This window comes from Protomyctophum bolini (genome assembly GCF_963924005.1).
Source record: "Protomyctophum bolini genome assembly, chromosome: 7".
NCBI classification, from domain to species: Eukaryota; Metazoa; Chordata; class Actinopteri; order Myctophiformes; family Myctophidae; genus Protomyctophum; species Protomyctophum bolini.
In genome coordinates, this window is record NC_137868.1 from 4,060,843 (window position 1) to 4,077,270 (window position 16,428).

General features: G+C 43.1%; 2 protein-coding genes across 2 annotated transcripts in view; both read right to left on the reverse strand.

The window, feature by feature from the left end:
• Window positions 1-16,428, reverse strand: part of LOC308317893 (uncharacterized protein) — a gene marked incomplete at its 3' end in the record, with an annotated part of 40,263 nt that overhangs the window by 1,083 nt on the left and 22,752 nt on the right. The window contains exons 2-4 of the mRNA XM_080767241.1: window positions 6,227-6,467; window positions 3,197-3,533; window positions 2,523-2,766 (exon numbers count right to left, since the gene is read on the reverse strand). Coding sequence (XP_080623367.1) covers window positions 2,523-2,766; window positions 3,197-3,532 — 580 coding nt within the window. The 5' untranslated portion in view covers window position 3,533; window positions 6,227-6,467. The remainder of the gene's footprint in view (window positions 1-2,522; window positions 2,767-3,196; window positions 3,534-6,226; window positions 6,468-16,428) is intronic.
• On the reverse strand, window positions 6,409-15,703 carry LOC308317895 (uncharacterized protein; the record flags this gene model as incomplete). Its single annotated transcript, XM_080767243.1, has 3 exons — window positions 15,206-15,703; window positions 11,534-11,887; window positions 6,409-6,449 (listed from the first exon to the last, which is right to left on the reverse strand). Exons 1-3 carry the CDS (start codon window positions 15,663-15,665, stop codon window positions 6,409-6,411), a joined length of 855 nt encoding a protein of 284 aa, XP_080623369.1. The 5' UTR covers window positions 15,666-15,703.

Here is a 16,428-nt window from a genome sequence, read left to right on the forward strand (position 1 = left end):
GGCCATTTTGGTGTGTCTTTAGATACACTGAAGCTTTTGCCACAATGTGTACACTGGTAAGGTGTTTATCCGGTGTGGATGCGCTCGTGATCTTTCAGAGACCTTGACGAAGTAAAGCATTTGTCACACAGTGTACAACGGAAGGGTTTTTCTCCAGTGTGGACAAGCTGGTGTTTCTCTAGCTCACCTAAGTGACGGAAACCCTTTTCACAAAAGGGGCAGTGGAAAGGTTTTTCTCCAGTGTGTATGATGCACTGGTGTCTTTTCAGAGACCCTGACGCAGCAAAACATTTTCTACACAGTGTACAACGGAAAGGTTTTTTTCTCTTCTTGGTTATAGAGCTGGCGTTTGAAGCCGACTGACCTCCACTGGTGTCATCCCAATCATCACTGTCTTCAGTGGCTTCAGTTTCTGATTCAACGCCAAAGCAGTGTAAAGAGATGTCTTCATCCCCACCTTCACTTTTCACTGTTAGTAGTGTCAACATTGATCCAGCAGGCTCCTCTGGTGTTTGGAGTAGCTCCTCCTCTTCCTCTTTAATGTGTGGAGGCTCTGGTTCCTCCTGGAGCAGACTGGGGCTGCTCTCCTGTTTAGGGGAAACCTCTAGTGGTAGAAAAATATAGCATTAGAGTCAACACTGGATTAGGAACGGGACAATAATCGTTATCGTTTATCGTGATAAAAAAACGCTCAAAATAATCGTATCGCTGAGGGAGACAAACATTCCGTGCTCATACACACAAAGCTGTGCATAGGAGTGACATTTATTGTAAAAGAGTAGGCTATGCACTGGACACATTTGCATGACATTATTTTAATATACTAGAAATACAAGGAAATGACAGAGGGCGAAATCAACTACAACGTCCAACCGGAGTTTTCATGTTGCACGATTAGACTACGGTCATTAGAATTACTAGAGCAGTGCCCGGGGGGCCTGTGCCCGTAGCACAAAACGCACCGAGGTGTGGGTGGTCTTCAGGTTCCTGTTTAATAGAAATGTCCCTGGAAGAGTCTGGAGAGTTCATCTTCACCTGCAGTCTGGACTCCACACGCTGATCTGAAACCATGCAAGTGAATGACTTTGAGACACAGGCCTAGGCTACACATGTATGGATATTTCTCAAAACAGACACACACAACAAAAAGACCACACTTGTGTGAAGTGAGGGGCGCTCTTATCATCATACATAACATCAGCCAATCAAATCATCCCATTCAGTGCTACAAACACAAAGCAGTGCATAGGAGGGGATCGCGCCCCTCAGAAATATCTTCAAATAATAGGTCCTCACTAATAATCATGAAAAAATGGTGCAATGTTTTTCTACTCGGTCTGTGTCTTATAGGAGGGCTGTGGGCAGTTTAGAAACCGTCTTCCAGTGACATCATCATGAAGCAGATATGTTTTTAAACAAGAACAAAAGAACAAAAACTAGATTTTCATTATCGTCCATTTTTGCATTGTAACTTTTCAGGACTAGAAAGCCTGCAGTTTCTATTAGCTTGTATTCCCCATCGATGATGTCACTGGAAGACGGTTTCTGAACTGCTCACAGCCCTCCTATGAGACACAGACTGAGTAGAAATACATTTTGCCATTTTTTCATGATTATTAGTGAGGACCTATTATATGAAGATAGGTTGAAAAGTGGTCCTTTAATGGCGTTTAATGTTTGTGTTTGCACCGTTTGTTTTATATCACCATTACATCACCTAATCACTTTAATATATTAGCGCCCCTCACTTCACACAGGTGTGATTTTTACATTTATATATGAGGGGTCAAATACATCATATTATTTGTACCACAGAATATGATTTGATTGGCTGATGTATGATGATAAGAGAGTGCACCTCACTTCACACAAGTGTGATTTTTTTAATGAAGGAATAAGAACCAAGTTACCAAGTTCAACGTTCCCTAACGGCCAAGCTACACCAGGCAATGCGCGCGTACAGTGCGTTTGGATAGGACCAATATATGTCAATGATACCAGCTACACCAGACGCACGGATACCGCGGGCCATCCTACGCGTGCTCTAAAAATAGGATCGGTTCTAATTTTTTATGTGCGTATGCCCCGAAGCGCGTATCTATATATCCTCCCGGAAGGTCCCGCACAAACCTGCCGCGCGTCTGACAGATCGATGTAGCCAGGGCATTTGGCTTACACACGCACGGTCCGCGCGTTTAGAGTAAACGCACGAGAAAAGCCTGGTGTAGCTTGGCCGTGATGTGAAAGCATTGTTTCCCACTGAGTGATGCTATGGACCCATGTTCACTGTGGGAAACATAAGATAATTTATTTAATTTTGGATTGGTTTCAACACTGTTGAATATAATACACTGTTGGTTTTTGAGGTTCTCCGTGTGTGCGTATTTGACTTATATGGTATCGTGTATGAATTGTTTGCTTTAGGGGTCGTGTGTTCGGTTGTGGTCTTATTATTTAACCCTATATGTCAGACGGGCACCCCGATACTTGCCCCCCAACAAACCGCTACAGTGTACACTCACCAAAGGACATGGTTCGCATTCTATTCCCCTGTGCTTCCGGAAGGCACAGAGCTCCGGAAGGCCTCCGGAAGGCCCAGAGCTCCCTCTTGGCTTTCTGGAGCTCCGCTTTCAGGCACCTCCAGTTTCTCTGGAGAGCCAGAAATCGCTGCCGTAGTACCCGACATCCAGCCTTGTGACAGGGTCTGTCCCGCCTGGTGGCTGGCTGGTTGGCAAAAGCGGTCGGGTCCATCGCCAGATCCTTATTCTGTGTGAAGGAGAGAAGAAACATGATCAGCAGGCACTATAGCAGGGGTGCCCAGAAGGTAGATCGTGATCTACCAGTAGATCACAAAGGCTTTGCAGGTAGACCACATGACAAGCCCCCAAGTATATGTAATTAAAAACAACGACTTGAATTAAGGTGACTGATTGATTAAAAGAGCCTGTCAGCTCAAACACACAATACAAATGCAATACAAATACAAAGTCATATACACATAACTACGAATTCCATTTTCCTCTCTCTATTTCCCATTCCAAGTGTGTTTGTCTTATAGTATGTAACGCCAGTGCTGCTGTTTTCAGCAATGGGATAATACTTTTTTGGTCCAGTTCGGTCTCTATCCTTCTTTATACTCTATGGGATGAAGAGGAGATGAATAAGGAGAGGGAAGCCCAACATATGTCGTACATACGTCCTCCCAGGTGGTCTTCAACGGGATCTCAGGGTTGGTGTCCCGGAGCGCCCGGAGCAGGCGATCCGTCTCCCGTCTCCTGGCGACGTCCTTGAAGACGTCCAGCTGGTCCTCGCGGAAGTCCTTGTGGACGTGTCCCATGTGCCTCTCGAGGAACTGGCCCTGGACGCCACACCCCGGGACTGGACACGGGCAGCGGCGGATGTTGGTCCGCTTGTTGCACAGGTTCAGGATGTGCTTCCGCTCGCTGACGTTGTTGAAGAGGTGACATTTCTTCAGGTGACCCGACATGGATCCCACCGTGTAGGTTTTGTGACACAAATCACAGCAAGGCATTCTGAATATTAAAAGAGAGAGAGGGGGGGGGGGGGGGGGGGGAGAGAATGTGAGATTTTGTTAGTCTCAAGTAGAGCTGGGATACCCGACCGAAACCCGGTCCCGGCCCGGCCCGACGGTACCCGGGCGGGTCGGGCTAGGGTCGGATTGCTCGCTTTGCCAAAAAAAATGGCAACTAAAAAATACGGGGAAGCAGCTTTTTTGCTTCTACGGGCCGTCGGCATGGAACAAGCTCCCACTGTACCTTCGTCAGGCAGCCTCTGTAGACATTTTTAAAGCGCAGCTCAAGACCCACTTTTACGACATTGCTTTTAATTGATCTTTTATTTATTTTTTGTTATTCATGTCCTCACTGTATTGCATTACTGCTTGTTTTTTAATGTTCGTTGCCTTGCTTTTCTTTTTATTCTCCATTGTTCTGTAAAGCACTTTGAGCTGCATTTCATGTCATGAAAGGTGCTATACAAATAAAGTTTTATTATTATTATTATTAGTATTAGCATAATTGGTTGTCGGGATTCACCGTCCTTTCAATTAGTAACACCCAGCGCCCAGGACCAAGTTGGATCTATTTGTAGAATTGTCCTCAGGTCTAAATGGGTTAATAATCAAGGTCAGGCTCGATTCGGGTAGGAAACAAGGCTGTCGGTAACGGACCTGGGTCGGCCCGATCCCAGCTCTAGTCTCAAGGGCTTCAATTGGTTATTTAAGACTACCCAATATTCCTCAAATATACTACTTTTTCATTAGAATTCTGTTGCTATGTGAACAGCTTGACCATATGTTTACTTCCCGTCAGATTCAGTATTGTCAAACATTGCAACAGGAAAAACAATTAGGGCCATTTAGAGTGTGTCTATGAGGATATCTTGCATTATAGTGGCAAAACAATCAAATGGGGACACATGCAATAGCCATGCCACACATCCCACTGCATTCAAATAAATACAATATTCTTTTACCCGAGTTTGAGCAAATGCACTGCATTACCCAGCAGCTCTAGCTTGCATCACGCTTGCACTTGCAGTGTGAAGTACCAGGATGTGTAGTGTGTTCATACAACGTTTTATAAAACACACTCTTGTTGGTTACTTGCTGTACTAGGCTCTTGTCAGCCCTGTAGCTCCTCACACTTGGGATTAAGGTCCACTGTGCTGCGCACACAGGCAATAGTTTTTACATGAGTTTGTGTGCACGGCCAATAGTTTTACATAAACCATTATAGGCTATAGTACAATACTGGCTCGTACAGCCTAATAGAGCCTAGTACAGCCTAGCACAGCCTTCTAGATCCTAAAACAGTCTAGTACAGTAGTGCTTCCAAACTCCAACACTTGAATCAGAATCACCTGCACAGAATGTCTTAGCTCATAATGTCTACGGTGGATTTGTATGAAACAAACGCTTTGCACATTGAAAAAGGATAATTCAACCATACAGCTGCAATGTTGGCAAGTTTAACGTCGTATAATACAAGAAGATCACAAAAGCAATTTGGATGATCCAATACCCTCCATTGAATGGAGGGTATTGCAACTCTAGATTCATCCCATTATAAAAACAATCTAGAGTTGCAAATTTGCGGACAGACAAACTGCCTTTCAGCTTGACTACAGCATGCAGTCACAACAGAACCATCTAAACACTACAGCATGCAGAGGAGAAGTCATAACAGAACCATCTAAACACTACAGCATGCAGAGGAGAAGTCATAACAGAACCATCTAAATACTACAACATGCAGAGGAGAAGTCATAACAGAACCATCTAAACACTACAACATGCAGAGGAGAAGTCATAACAGAACCATCTAAACACTACAGCATGCAGAGGAGAAGTCATAACAGAACCATCTAAACACTACAGCATGCAGAGGAGAAGTCATAACAGAACCATCTAAACACTACAGCATGCAGAGGAGAAGTCATAACAGAACCATCTAAACACTACAGCATGCAGTCATAACAGAACCATCTAAACACTACAACATGCAGAGGAGAAGTCATAACAGAACCATCTAAATACTACAACATGCAGTCATAACACAACCATCTAAACACTACAGCATGCAGTCATAACAGAACCATCTAAACACTACAGCATGCAGTCATAACACAACCATCTAAATACTACAACATGTAGAGGAGAAGTCATAACAGAACCATCTAAACACTAGAACATGCAGTCATAACAGAACCATCTAAATACTACAACATGCAGAGGAGAAGTCATAACAGAACCATCTAAATACTACAACATGCAGTCATAACAGAACCATCTAAATACTACAACATGCAGTCATAACACAACCATCTAAACACTACAGCATGCAGTCATAACAGAACCATCTAAACACTACAACATGTAGAGGAGAAGTCATAACAGAACCATCTAAACACTAGAACATGCAGTCATAACAGAACCATCTAAATACTACAACATGCAGAGGAGAAGTCATAACAGAACCATCTAAATACTACAACATGCAGAGGAGAAGTCATAACAGAACCATCTAAACACTACAGCATGCAGTCATAACAGAACCATCTAAACACTACAGCATGCAGTCATAACAGAACCATCTAAACACTACAGCATGCAGTCATAACAGAACCATCTAAACACTACAGCATGCAGTCATAACAGAACCGAGCCGGCGAAAAAGTAAATAAATAGGACCAAAATCTCACCCACGTTGTTACGTTGTCACCCACTTCTCTTTAGGCTTCAGGTTGAAAACGGCAGACTGTCCCGGCCTCAACACGTCCAACTGGGTTAAGAAACGTCTCTTCACTAGTAATGGACGGACGAACCTTAGCATTAGCATTAGCTAGCCCACAAAACAAACCAACTTCGTGTGTAAATCCCTCCAGTGTTCACGACGTGCCAGCCTCTATAGTGTCACTCTTTACACAGACTGTGGAGCAAAGACAACCTCAGACACAATAAGTTACACACAATGGTTTGTGCTGAAAACTGACATGATTCAGACTTTCTCTCAGTTTCATGGCCGTTCACTCTCTGCTCTGTTGCTGCTTGGTGTGTGTGTGTGTGTGTGTGTGTGTGCGCGCGCGCGTGTGTGTGTAATCAGTGTCAACTATAAAGGCAGCTAAGACGAGGGAGCTCGGATAAGACTTCCGGTGGCCGGGCTCTTCAGAATAAGAGTACGCGATAAAAACAAACAAAAACGATTCATTTGCACATTAAAACAATAAATTAAGTATTTCAACGAAAATATATGACAGATTATGTTTCTGTGTATTTCTATTAACATGTCCATTCACACATTGTAACACTGTCGTCTGATTGTCTTCTTAAATCTTGCCCATCATATGACAACCCCCCCCCACACACACACACACGCACGCACGCACGCACACACACACACACACACACACACACACACACACACACACACACACACAATTTTAACAAATGGCATGTGTTAGTAGTGTTACAATCTTTTGCCTAGCCTATAGGGGTAGGCTACAATGATTTGACAAAGACAGCAACTGAGCTTGCACAGAAAACGAAAAGATTTATTAACAATTAAACATTAAGTGTTTACGAGATGGGTTTGGAATGAAGCGCCATATATTTTCGTCAGTTGCCTTACGTCTCATCCCTAAACTTCTTGTTGCCTTTTTTTTACTATTTTGAAAAACATTAAAAAATTGTTCCACTACTAGTCAGTCTACCTCGTCCTCGACACGTTATGAGCTCGTAGATCAGCTATTTGACATTTAGAAAAGAAAAGGCAAATAAGTGTAGGGGTAAGGCAGTAAAGGCACTGATGAAAATAGGGCCCAAAAATGTACAGAACTAACTAAACGTGTGAGATCTATAACTAAACAGAGTCAGTTCCCACAGAATCACAGTCTCTTTTGAAAGACTCTCTTTAAAGTATTTTTGAAAGTCACTCTTAGTCTTTGCAGGTTGGTGGAGGATGGAGGAATTGACTCCCCACTGCAGTGGTTTTCAACCCTTTTCAGATCAAAATATTTTGTCGGATAAAAATAATTCCACAATTCCATGCTGTATTATTGATGTGGTACCATAGGAGAGAATGAGATAACAGGCAAACGATCAAAACAATTCTTCTGCATGCTCTAATCGTGTAGACTCATGTTGCGATGTAGGTATACGCAATTTACTACGAAAACCTGCATCTCTCGTCCGTTAGTTAGTCATCTACGGCATATTTGTCACGGCCCCATATATGGTCGCGCCTTGTGACATCACGCCTTGTGACACGTCACGGTACCATATATGGCCATCTCCATATATGAAGATCACGACACTGACCTCATCTAACCCTGGATAACCATACATGGAGAAGACACCTAGATCTGCATATACTGTATGGAGCCAGCCAGCAACTCTAAATCTGACCTCAAACCTCACACCCTTAGATCTCCATATATGGAGCTGACCTTGCTGACATATACCTATGTTGATCCCGCCCCACCCGTCCTTCCTGTTTTGACATTCCATATTATGTTGATCTGACCTCATGTACGCTCAAGACACACTCCATATATGGCTAGTACAGAATTATTTCCATGTTGATCTGACCTCCCAGGCACAAGCACGGTAGCACCAGCACTCGCCCAGCAGTCTGACGTCTGCCATTACCCAGGCGGATGCGTGCACGCGACCTCGACTATTGAATACCCTTTACGTCTGTGTGTTGTTTCGAAAATATTGAACCAATGGTTCAAGTAGTAAAAAATTGGACAAAACCTCAATTAACTCCATTGGACCCTCAGACTGACTGCTAAAACAGCTAACTCCACCACCTCTCTCCTTCTCATGCAAGTATAATTGACAATATCTAATGTCACAAGACCAACTTTGATGAGGCAGTATTGCATCGTTAAAAAAATATATAAGGTTTTATTAATTTCCTTAAAAATGTTTTTTTCATTTCCTGAAAAATGAACATTTTGGAGTAATGAGGTTTCCTCTGGACAGCAGAGATATGCAACAGATGAACATATATACGCGTTATAATCAGGCAGATGAGACATCACATCACCTGTCATTCATTGGGTAGAAAACTATCGATAACTTAATCAATAATGAAATGGCTTTTGGCTCTGCATTGAGTAGCGTTCCGTCAACTTGTGACTCACATCGGGGCCCTCACACTAACTTTTAAAGCCAATTTCAGCCAAAAAAAACCCCACTGCGGTGAAAAAATACATAACAAAAAAAAAAGAAAAACTGAAATGCAAATTCCGCTGGCTTATGCTGTCTATGAGGACCCAGATTTTAGAATCTAGATATCTTGGATTCTTCTTTTTGGCTCAAAACAAGCCAGATTTGCGGCTCATCTCTCTTAAACGATATGCTTGCAGAAAATATGTTTTGGGTGAATTAAATATTTGCGGCAGCCGTTACATAGCCGATTTTTACTTCTTGACTCACAGTTTCGGCTTTCAATCTAAGAGTCTCGCCCTATTAAATACATGGACGGCGCTCTGAGCAAAACACCAGACCATCATGGCGCTGTTGGCGGTCAATGAGTTGCACCACGACATTGCAGTGGTGGGCAACTTTGAAGATAGATGGCCAATATTTCCACACTCACTCCAGAGGGCCACATTGGATATCAGTCAGAAACATCTTATCTCTGTATTTTAATAATTTGAATGCCGTACTTCGTCATTCTATCTATGTCACACAAAGGTAGCAATTAGGCCTGTCAAAAAAAATCGATTCGAATCGATTCTCTTTTTTTTTTTTTTTTTTTCTTTCACAAATACACAAGTACCTGTGCATGCAATGCATTATGGCCTGGGTTTCTGCATAGTGCATTTACTACCAGATAAGCTAAGCCTGCCAATTGTATTTATTTTACACCTGTTTTAATACTAATGTATTGTTCTGGTATTGAGTGAGAAGAGATTTTGTAACTTTTGTACTGGTTCAAATTTGTGCAAGCTAAATAAATGAGACATGTTCTTACTCTTGGATTTAACCTTTGTGTGTTTAAATCATTCAGTTGATAAAACCTTTACAATTATACAAGCTTTTTACTAAATGTACTCTGCTTTCATGCCAGAAGACTGGAGTAGATCATGCTAAAATTCGATTTAATTGTTTTTAATAAAATAAAATAAAACTGCATCGAAAAAAATATTTTTTGAATCGAGAATCGGAAAAATCGAAATGATCGTTTTTGAATCGAATCGTCACCCCAACAATCGGAATCGAATCGAATCGTGGGACACCTAAAGATTCACACCTAGTAGCAATAATAGCCGATCTACAAGCTCAAAACATATCACACTGTTTTGAGCTCGTAGATCTGCTATTTTCTTTTTTTCTTGGAATCCTGAAAAGTTAAACATTTATTTAGACAAATGCATTTAGTTACACAAAAAAGAGAATACTAGTCATTAGTTATATAGACTGAAGTAATTAAAGTGAATCACGTTGGCATGTTTGTAATTGTAAGCGCTGACATCAATACTGTGAGCCACGTTGAGTGAAGGTGGGGGCCGCACGTAAGTTGCCCATGTATAGCCCACAGTATCTTAGAATATGTTGTTTGAGAAGAAGCTTTTTACTCAAAATCTCCAACTGTCTTCTGTCCTCTATGAGTTCTCTGGTGTCTTTTGAGATGACTGCTGACTCTGAACCTTTTCCCACACAGGTCACATTGGTAAGGCTTCTCTCCTGTATGAGTTCTCTGGTGATCTTTGAGAGTACTGTCTCGGCCAAAGCTTATCCCACACTGGTCACAGGTGTAGGGCTTCTGTCCCGTATGAACTTTCTGGTGACTTCTGCGATGACTTTTATTTCTGAACCGTTTCCCACACAGGTCACATTGGTAAGGCTTCTCTCCTGTATGAGTTCTCTGGTGATCTTTGAGAGTATTGATATGTCTGAAACTTGTCCCACATTGGTAACAGGTGTAGGGTTTATCTCCTGTATGAATCATCTGGTGTAGTTTGAGACCACGGATCCGGTTGAACCTAGTCCCACATTGGTCACAGTGGTAGGGCTTCTCACCTCTATGAATTATCTGGTGTTGTTTGAGAACACTGATCTGGCTGAAGCTTGACCCACATTGGTCACAGTGGTAGGGCTTCTCTCCTGTATGAGTTCTCTGGTGATTTTTGAGGGTACTGATAAGTCGGAAACTTGTCCCACATTCGTAACAGGTGTAGGGTTTATCTCCTGTATGCATTATCTGGTGTAGTTTGAGACCACTGATCCGGCTGAACCTAGTCCCACATTGGTCACAGGAATAGGGTTTATCTCCTGTATGAATTATCTGGTGTTTTTTGAGACCACTGATCTGACTGAAGCTTGACCCACATTGGTCACAGGTGTAAGGCTTCTCTCCTGTATGAGTTCTCTGGTGATCTTTGAGAGTACTGATATGTCTGAAACTTGTCCCACATTGGTCACAGTGGTAGGGCTTCTGTCCCGTATGAATTCTCTGGTGTTGTTTGAGATGACTGTTCGTGCTGAACCATTTCCCACATTGGTCACAGTGGTAGGGCTTCTCTCCTGTATGAGTTCTCTGGTGATCGTTGAGAGTATTGATATGTCTGAAACTTGTCCCACATTGGTCACAGTGGTAGGGTTTCTCTCTTGTATGAATTCTCTGGTGAATGTTGAGAGAATCGCTCCGGCTGAACCGTTTCCCACATTGGTCACAGTGGTAGGGCTGCTCTTTTGTATGAATTCTCTGGTGAATGTTGAGAGAACTGCTCTGGCTGAACCGTTTCCCACATTGGTCACAGTGGTAGGGCTTCTGTCCCGTATGAATTCTCTGGTGAATGTTGAGATTACTGCTCTGGCTGAACCGTTTACCACATTGGTCACAGTGGTAGGGCTTCTCTCTTGTATGAATTCTCTGGTGAATGTTGAGATAATAGCTCCGGCTGAACCGTTTCCCACATTGGTCACAGTGGTAGGGCTTCTCTCCTGTATGAATTCTCTGGTGAATGTTGAGAGAACTGCTCTGGCTGAACCGTTTCCCACATTGGTCACAGTGGTAGGACTTCTCTCCTGTATGAATTCTCTGGTGAATGTTGAGATTACTGCTCTGGCTGAACCGTTCCCCACATTGGTCACAGTGGTAGGGCTTCTCTCTTGTATGAATTCTCTGGTGAATGTTGAGAGAATCGCTCCGGCTGAACCGTTTCCCACATTGGTCACAGTGGTAGGGCTTCAGTCCTGTATGAATCCTCTTGTGAGTTTCTAGAGTACTGTTTTTGCTGAACCTAGTCCCACACTGATCACAGCCGTAGCGCTTCTCTGCTGTATCAATTCTCTGGTGATGTTTGAGATGTCTCTTTCTGCTGTAGATATGTTTGAGTTGGGCTTGAAAGACATCTGGGATGGAGAATGAGGAGAGAGAGAAAAAGAAACATGAATAAAATGTTTTATTACCAAGTGATAATGTTTAGGCTGATTCCTGGCCTGCCTGAAGACTGATAGGTCTCACAGCCAGTTGTGATTAAAATGTATGAAATTAGGATGTTATCCACAAGTTTCCCAAGGAGCATACTGGGGGGGGGGGGGGGGGTTCATTTGGGCATCACTTCCTGTTGGCACTCATTCAGTTAATTTGAGGGATCAAATCAGTGAACAATATAAACCTGATAGAAATCAGAAAGGGTCATATTAGTCTGCCTACTTAACCCACAACATCTGCCACCATTTAGTTGCTTTATTGACACAATAAGGGCCTTTCTCTGCCCCACCCCTCTCCCATTTGTTTATATTGTGTTTAGGATCCAAGATGGCCGCATGCACCAGGAGGGGGTGGGGCGGAGGTGAGCGGGTGGGGTCGACATGTGCTGGGCTGCGTTCACACATTCAAGACACCTGTCTTGTGTTTGTCTTGTGTCTGTGTTTAATAGCCGCTCCAATGAACTTCCAATGGAAGCCCATATGGTTTGACCAAACATTTTGTTTGATGGGGGAAACATCAATCAAAGCTGTGTTCAGACACAAGTCAGGTGTCAGACACAAGTCAAGTGTCTTGATTGCAGCATATGTCTTGATTGCGGCATATGTCGACCCCGCAAGCTCACCTCCCCCCCCCCCCCCCCCCCCCCCCCCCCCCCCCCCCCCCCGGTGCTGCGGCCATCTTGGATCCTAAACACAATATAAACAAATGGGAGAGGGGTGTGGGGGCGATGAATAAAAACTTAAAAAAGGTACAATGTCAATACATTCAAAATATACAATACACAATGCAAAATCCCTTTACTCATACAACAGATGTTTTATATTGCTCCAAAGAAGCGACAGGCAGGCATGTAGCATACAGTTCCTCTGTTAGTGCCCACAAGCCTACCAGTCTCAATATGATCTTGTTTTTCCATTATCTCAGATAAATGAAAATACATGACTTGGTTCTCCTTAGCAATTGAAGACCATACCACATGGGGTCATCAAGCATGCACATTTATGGTGAGAGAACCTGGCTTGCTTTTCTCTCTCTAAAGCGTGTTGCACGCTGATGATTCAAAACACTTAAAGATGGAATGCCGTGATTTTTGTACTTCTGTTTTGCATGCGTCTATGGAGTTAACATTACTCTAATAGACCCCCAGGTGTGGTTATAATATTCAAATATCCCTGTGTATTTTTGGTTTCTTCCTGAAAGCTGGAAGCCTTTGAGTCAAAAGGCATTGGGCCTTTGACAAAATAGCACCATTTTAGTGACATGATTGACATCATAACCCTAACCCAACAGCTGTGAGGTGCTAAGGTGAAAACCATGTATACTTAATGAACTGGTGGGTGTGGCCACATAAAACATAATTTTAACACTTTCTGTACACTATTTTGGGGGGGCAGGACATACATGCAGCAGAGCAGCATGAGGCTGCGTGTGCTCATGTCTATACAGGTGCACACATGCACATACGAACACGCACGCGGTGCACACGCACGCACACACACACGCATGCACACACGCACGCACACGCCGTCATGTCCATCTCCCCTCTTCCGTGAATCAGTAGGCCTACACATGGTCCAGGTTCGTCCTAATCGAATGCACTGCACATGCACACCACAGTGACCACACACACACACACACACCCATATTCCACAAAACTGCAGGCGCCTTGTATACACAGCCCTCTCTCTCTCTCTCTCTCTCTCTCTCTCAAACGTGCACATCTATAATTAGGTATACACTAATATCCAATGCACGTGCACGGAGTCCTGATGAAACAGCTTCGGACTAACTATGAGCACGTCCATTTGTGTACGTCTCTAAATGTTATGATGAATTGAACATGGTGGACCCTCTTGTAAACAAGTGTAATGCTTCATATGGTGTCGTCCACAGTTAACAGTTTTGTATTGAGCTGTGCTTGAAATGTACTGTAATATTTCAATCAATCAATCAATCAATCAATTCCTATGTGGACGAATATCTTTAAAAAAAACACAGATCTACAGTTCGTTGACCGGGGTCCCCCAAGGGTCTGTACTTGATACATTCCTTTTTCTCTCTACACCAAATCTCCTCTTTGCCGATCTTGACGCTCACAACAACACATGGTGCCGTCACGCCGTGGCACACTAGCTTGTAGATCTGGTATTTTCACAGTATGTTCGCCCCAAAATATATGCGAAGTAAAAAGACTCCGTGGCAGCGAAGAAGTGAAAGATAATTAAGAGTTTTCCCGATACGATTTCTTTCGGACCGAGTATACGAGTACTAGTACTTATTTTTTTGTATACTTGCCGATACTGAGTACCGACACAAGTAGGCTACTTTGTTGAGTAGCCACCTTATTTTATTTCACCGATCTATATACCTGCTCCCGCGTTGCATTCGATCAGCCTATAGGGTCAACTGGATGTTTTGGTACCTCGGGTCAGAGTATCGGGCCGGTTCCGAGTACCGAGTACGAGTACTGGAGGGTGGTATCGGCCCCAGATCAGGGTGACCAGATCCAAACTGTGCATTTGAGGGACAGAAGTATCGCTTGTGTGGGACAAGTTGTCCCACACAAGCGATACTGGAGTACCGGGTTAGCAATGACCTGAGAACTATACTTTTCTATTAAATCCCTTGATGTCATATTCGACCATAGGCCCATGCTTTATTTTTTATTTTTATGCTATTTTAACAGGCTTAAAAACACATCTTGCAGGAAGAGACAATAAGTGAGCTTTACAACAGAAGGCCAAATATTAGGGCATTTGAACACTGATGCAATTGCCTGTCATGAGTCACAATGTGGGACAGACAGGGTCTCAATTTGTGGGACGCCTGAAAAGTCTTGGAAATGAGGGACTGTCCCACGCAAAGAGGGACATCTGGTCACCCTACCCCAGATACCAGTATCGGAAACAACTCTAAAAATAATCTCATGCCATATACAACATTTATTGTTGCCTGCCTGTCGCTTTTTGGGAGCAATATAAAACATCTGTTGTATGAGTAAAGGGATTTTGCGTTGTGTATTGTATATTTTAATGTATTGTACCTTTCCTTTTTTAAGTTTTTATTCATGGGATTTTGATTATCGTTTGGATTAATGTCGTCAATATTTCTATCGTCCAGCAAATCGCTCTCTGTCTCTCTCTCCCCCCCCCCCCCCCCCCCCCCCCCTCTCTCAGACAGACAGTGCTTCTACAGTCTATATAAAGATATACAGTGACATAAAAACATGCACGCACCTATTCTGTGTAGTTTGATCACAGGCTGCTTCAGTATGGCTCGCTGGTAGATCTGTTCCTCCACTATCCGGTGTAGTTTGATCACAGGCTGCTTCAGCATGGCTCGCTGGTAGATCCGTTCCTCCACTATTCTGTGTAGTTTGATCACAGGCTGCTTTAGCATGGCTCGCTGGTAGATCTGATCCTCCACTACTCGGTGTAATTTGATCACAGGCTCCTTCAGCATGGCTCGCTGGTAGATCTGATCCTCCACTAGTCGGTGTAATTTGATCACAGGCTGCTTCAGCATGGCTCGCTGGTAGATCTCTGCCTCTGGCTGTTGCTCCTTTGATGTAGCGGCAGAAAAGCTATCGGCCTCGGACGACATCTCCCCAAATAATCCTTTAACTTCGGTCCGCTCTGATGGTCTACACTTAAGGCCTGCTTTTACCGTTTCGGATGTGACTTTACTTGCTGACATTTTGGGGTCTTGGTGAGGTAAATGGGTTGACTAAAGTCCTCTGCTCCGCTTCCTGGCTAAACTCAACACAAAACTGACTGGAGTGGACAGAACAACAGTGTAATACTGTGCTTACATATATGGGCACGTTCGGACTTCGGAACGCCCATGGACCCCGGGAGAGGACTAGTCTCCACCCACTCTACTCTACACCCACTCACTCTCAGCTCCGTACTGTCAGCAAATATAATAAGTTACTTCAGGCAAATATAAGGTTGCGGTTGCCATCAGAATAAGATCGTCGTAATTAATTTTTTTAAAGACATTTATTTTAAAAATGCATTTATGATAGGCCATATGTATTTTTGAGGGACGCCAGGCCCTCCTATATATACAGGTTTAATGTGTTTTGATTGATTGAAATATGTATTACAGTTTGCAGAATTACAGTACATTTCAAGCACAATTAAACTCAATACAAAGACTGTTAACTGTCAGTGGACGACCCAATTCAACATTACACTTGTTTACAAGAGGGTCCACCATGTGTGTCTGTTTAGTTCAATGTTTGTTTTGTAAACGCCATTGACAATGAAGAGAAAATGTGCCTCATGACGTCATATTGACTCTTTATTGTTAATGGCGTTTAATGTTTGTGTTTGGAATGCAAACACTAACGCAGTCACATTTCTATAACAATGAACAATGTATTCCATCACTCATATAAGCATCAGATCACTTCTCCATTTCATTATCAGATGTTGTACACATTATCGCTCAGTTA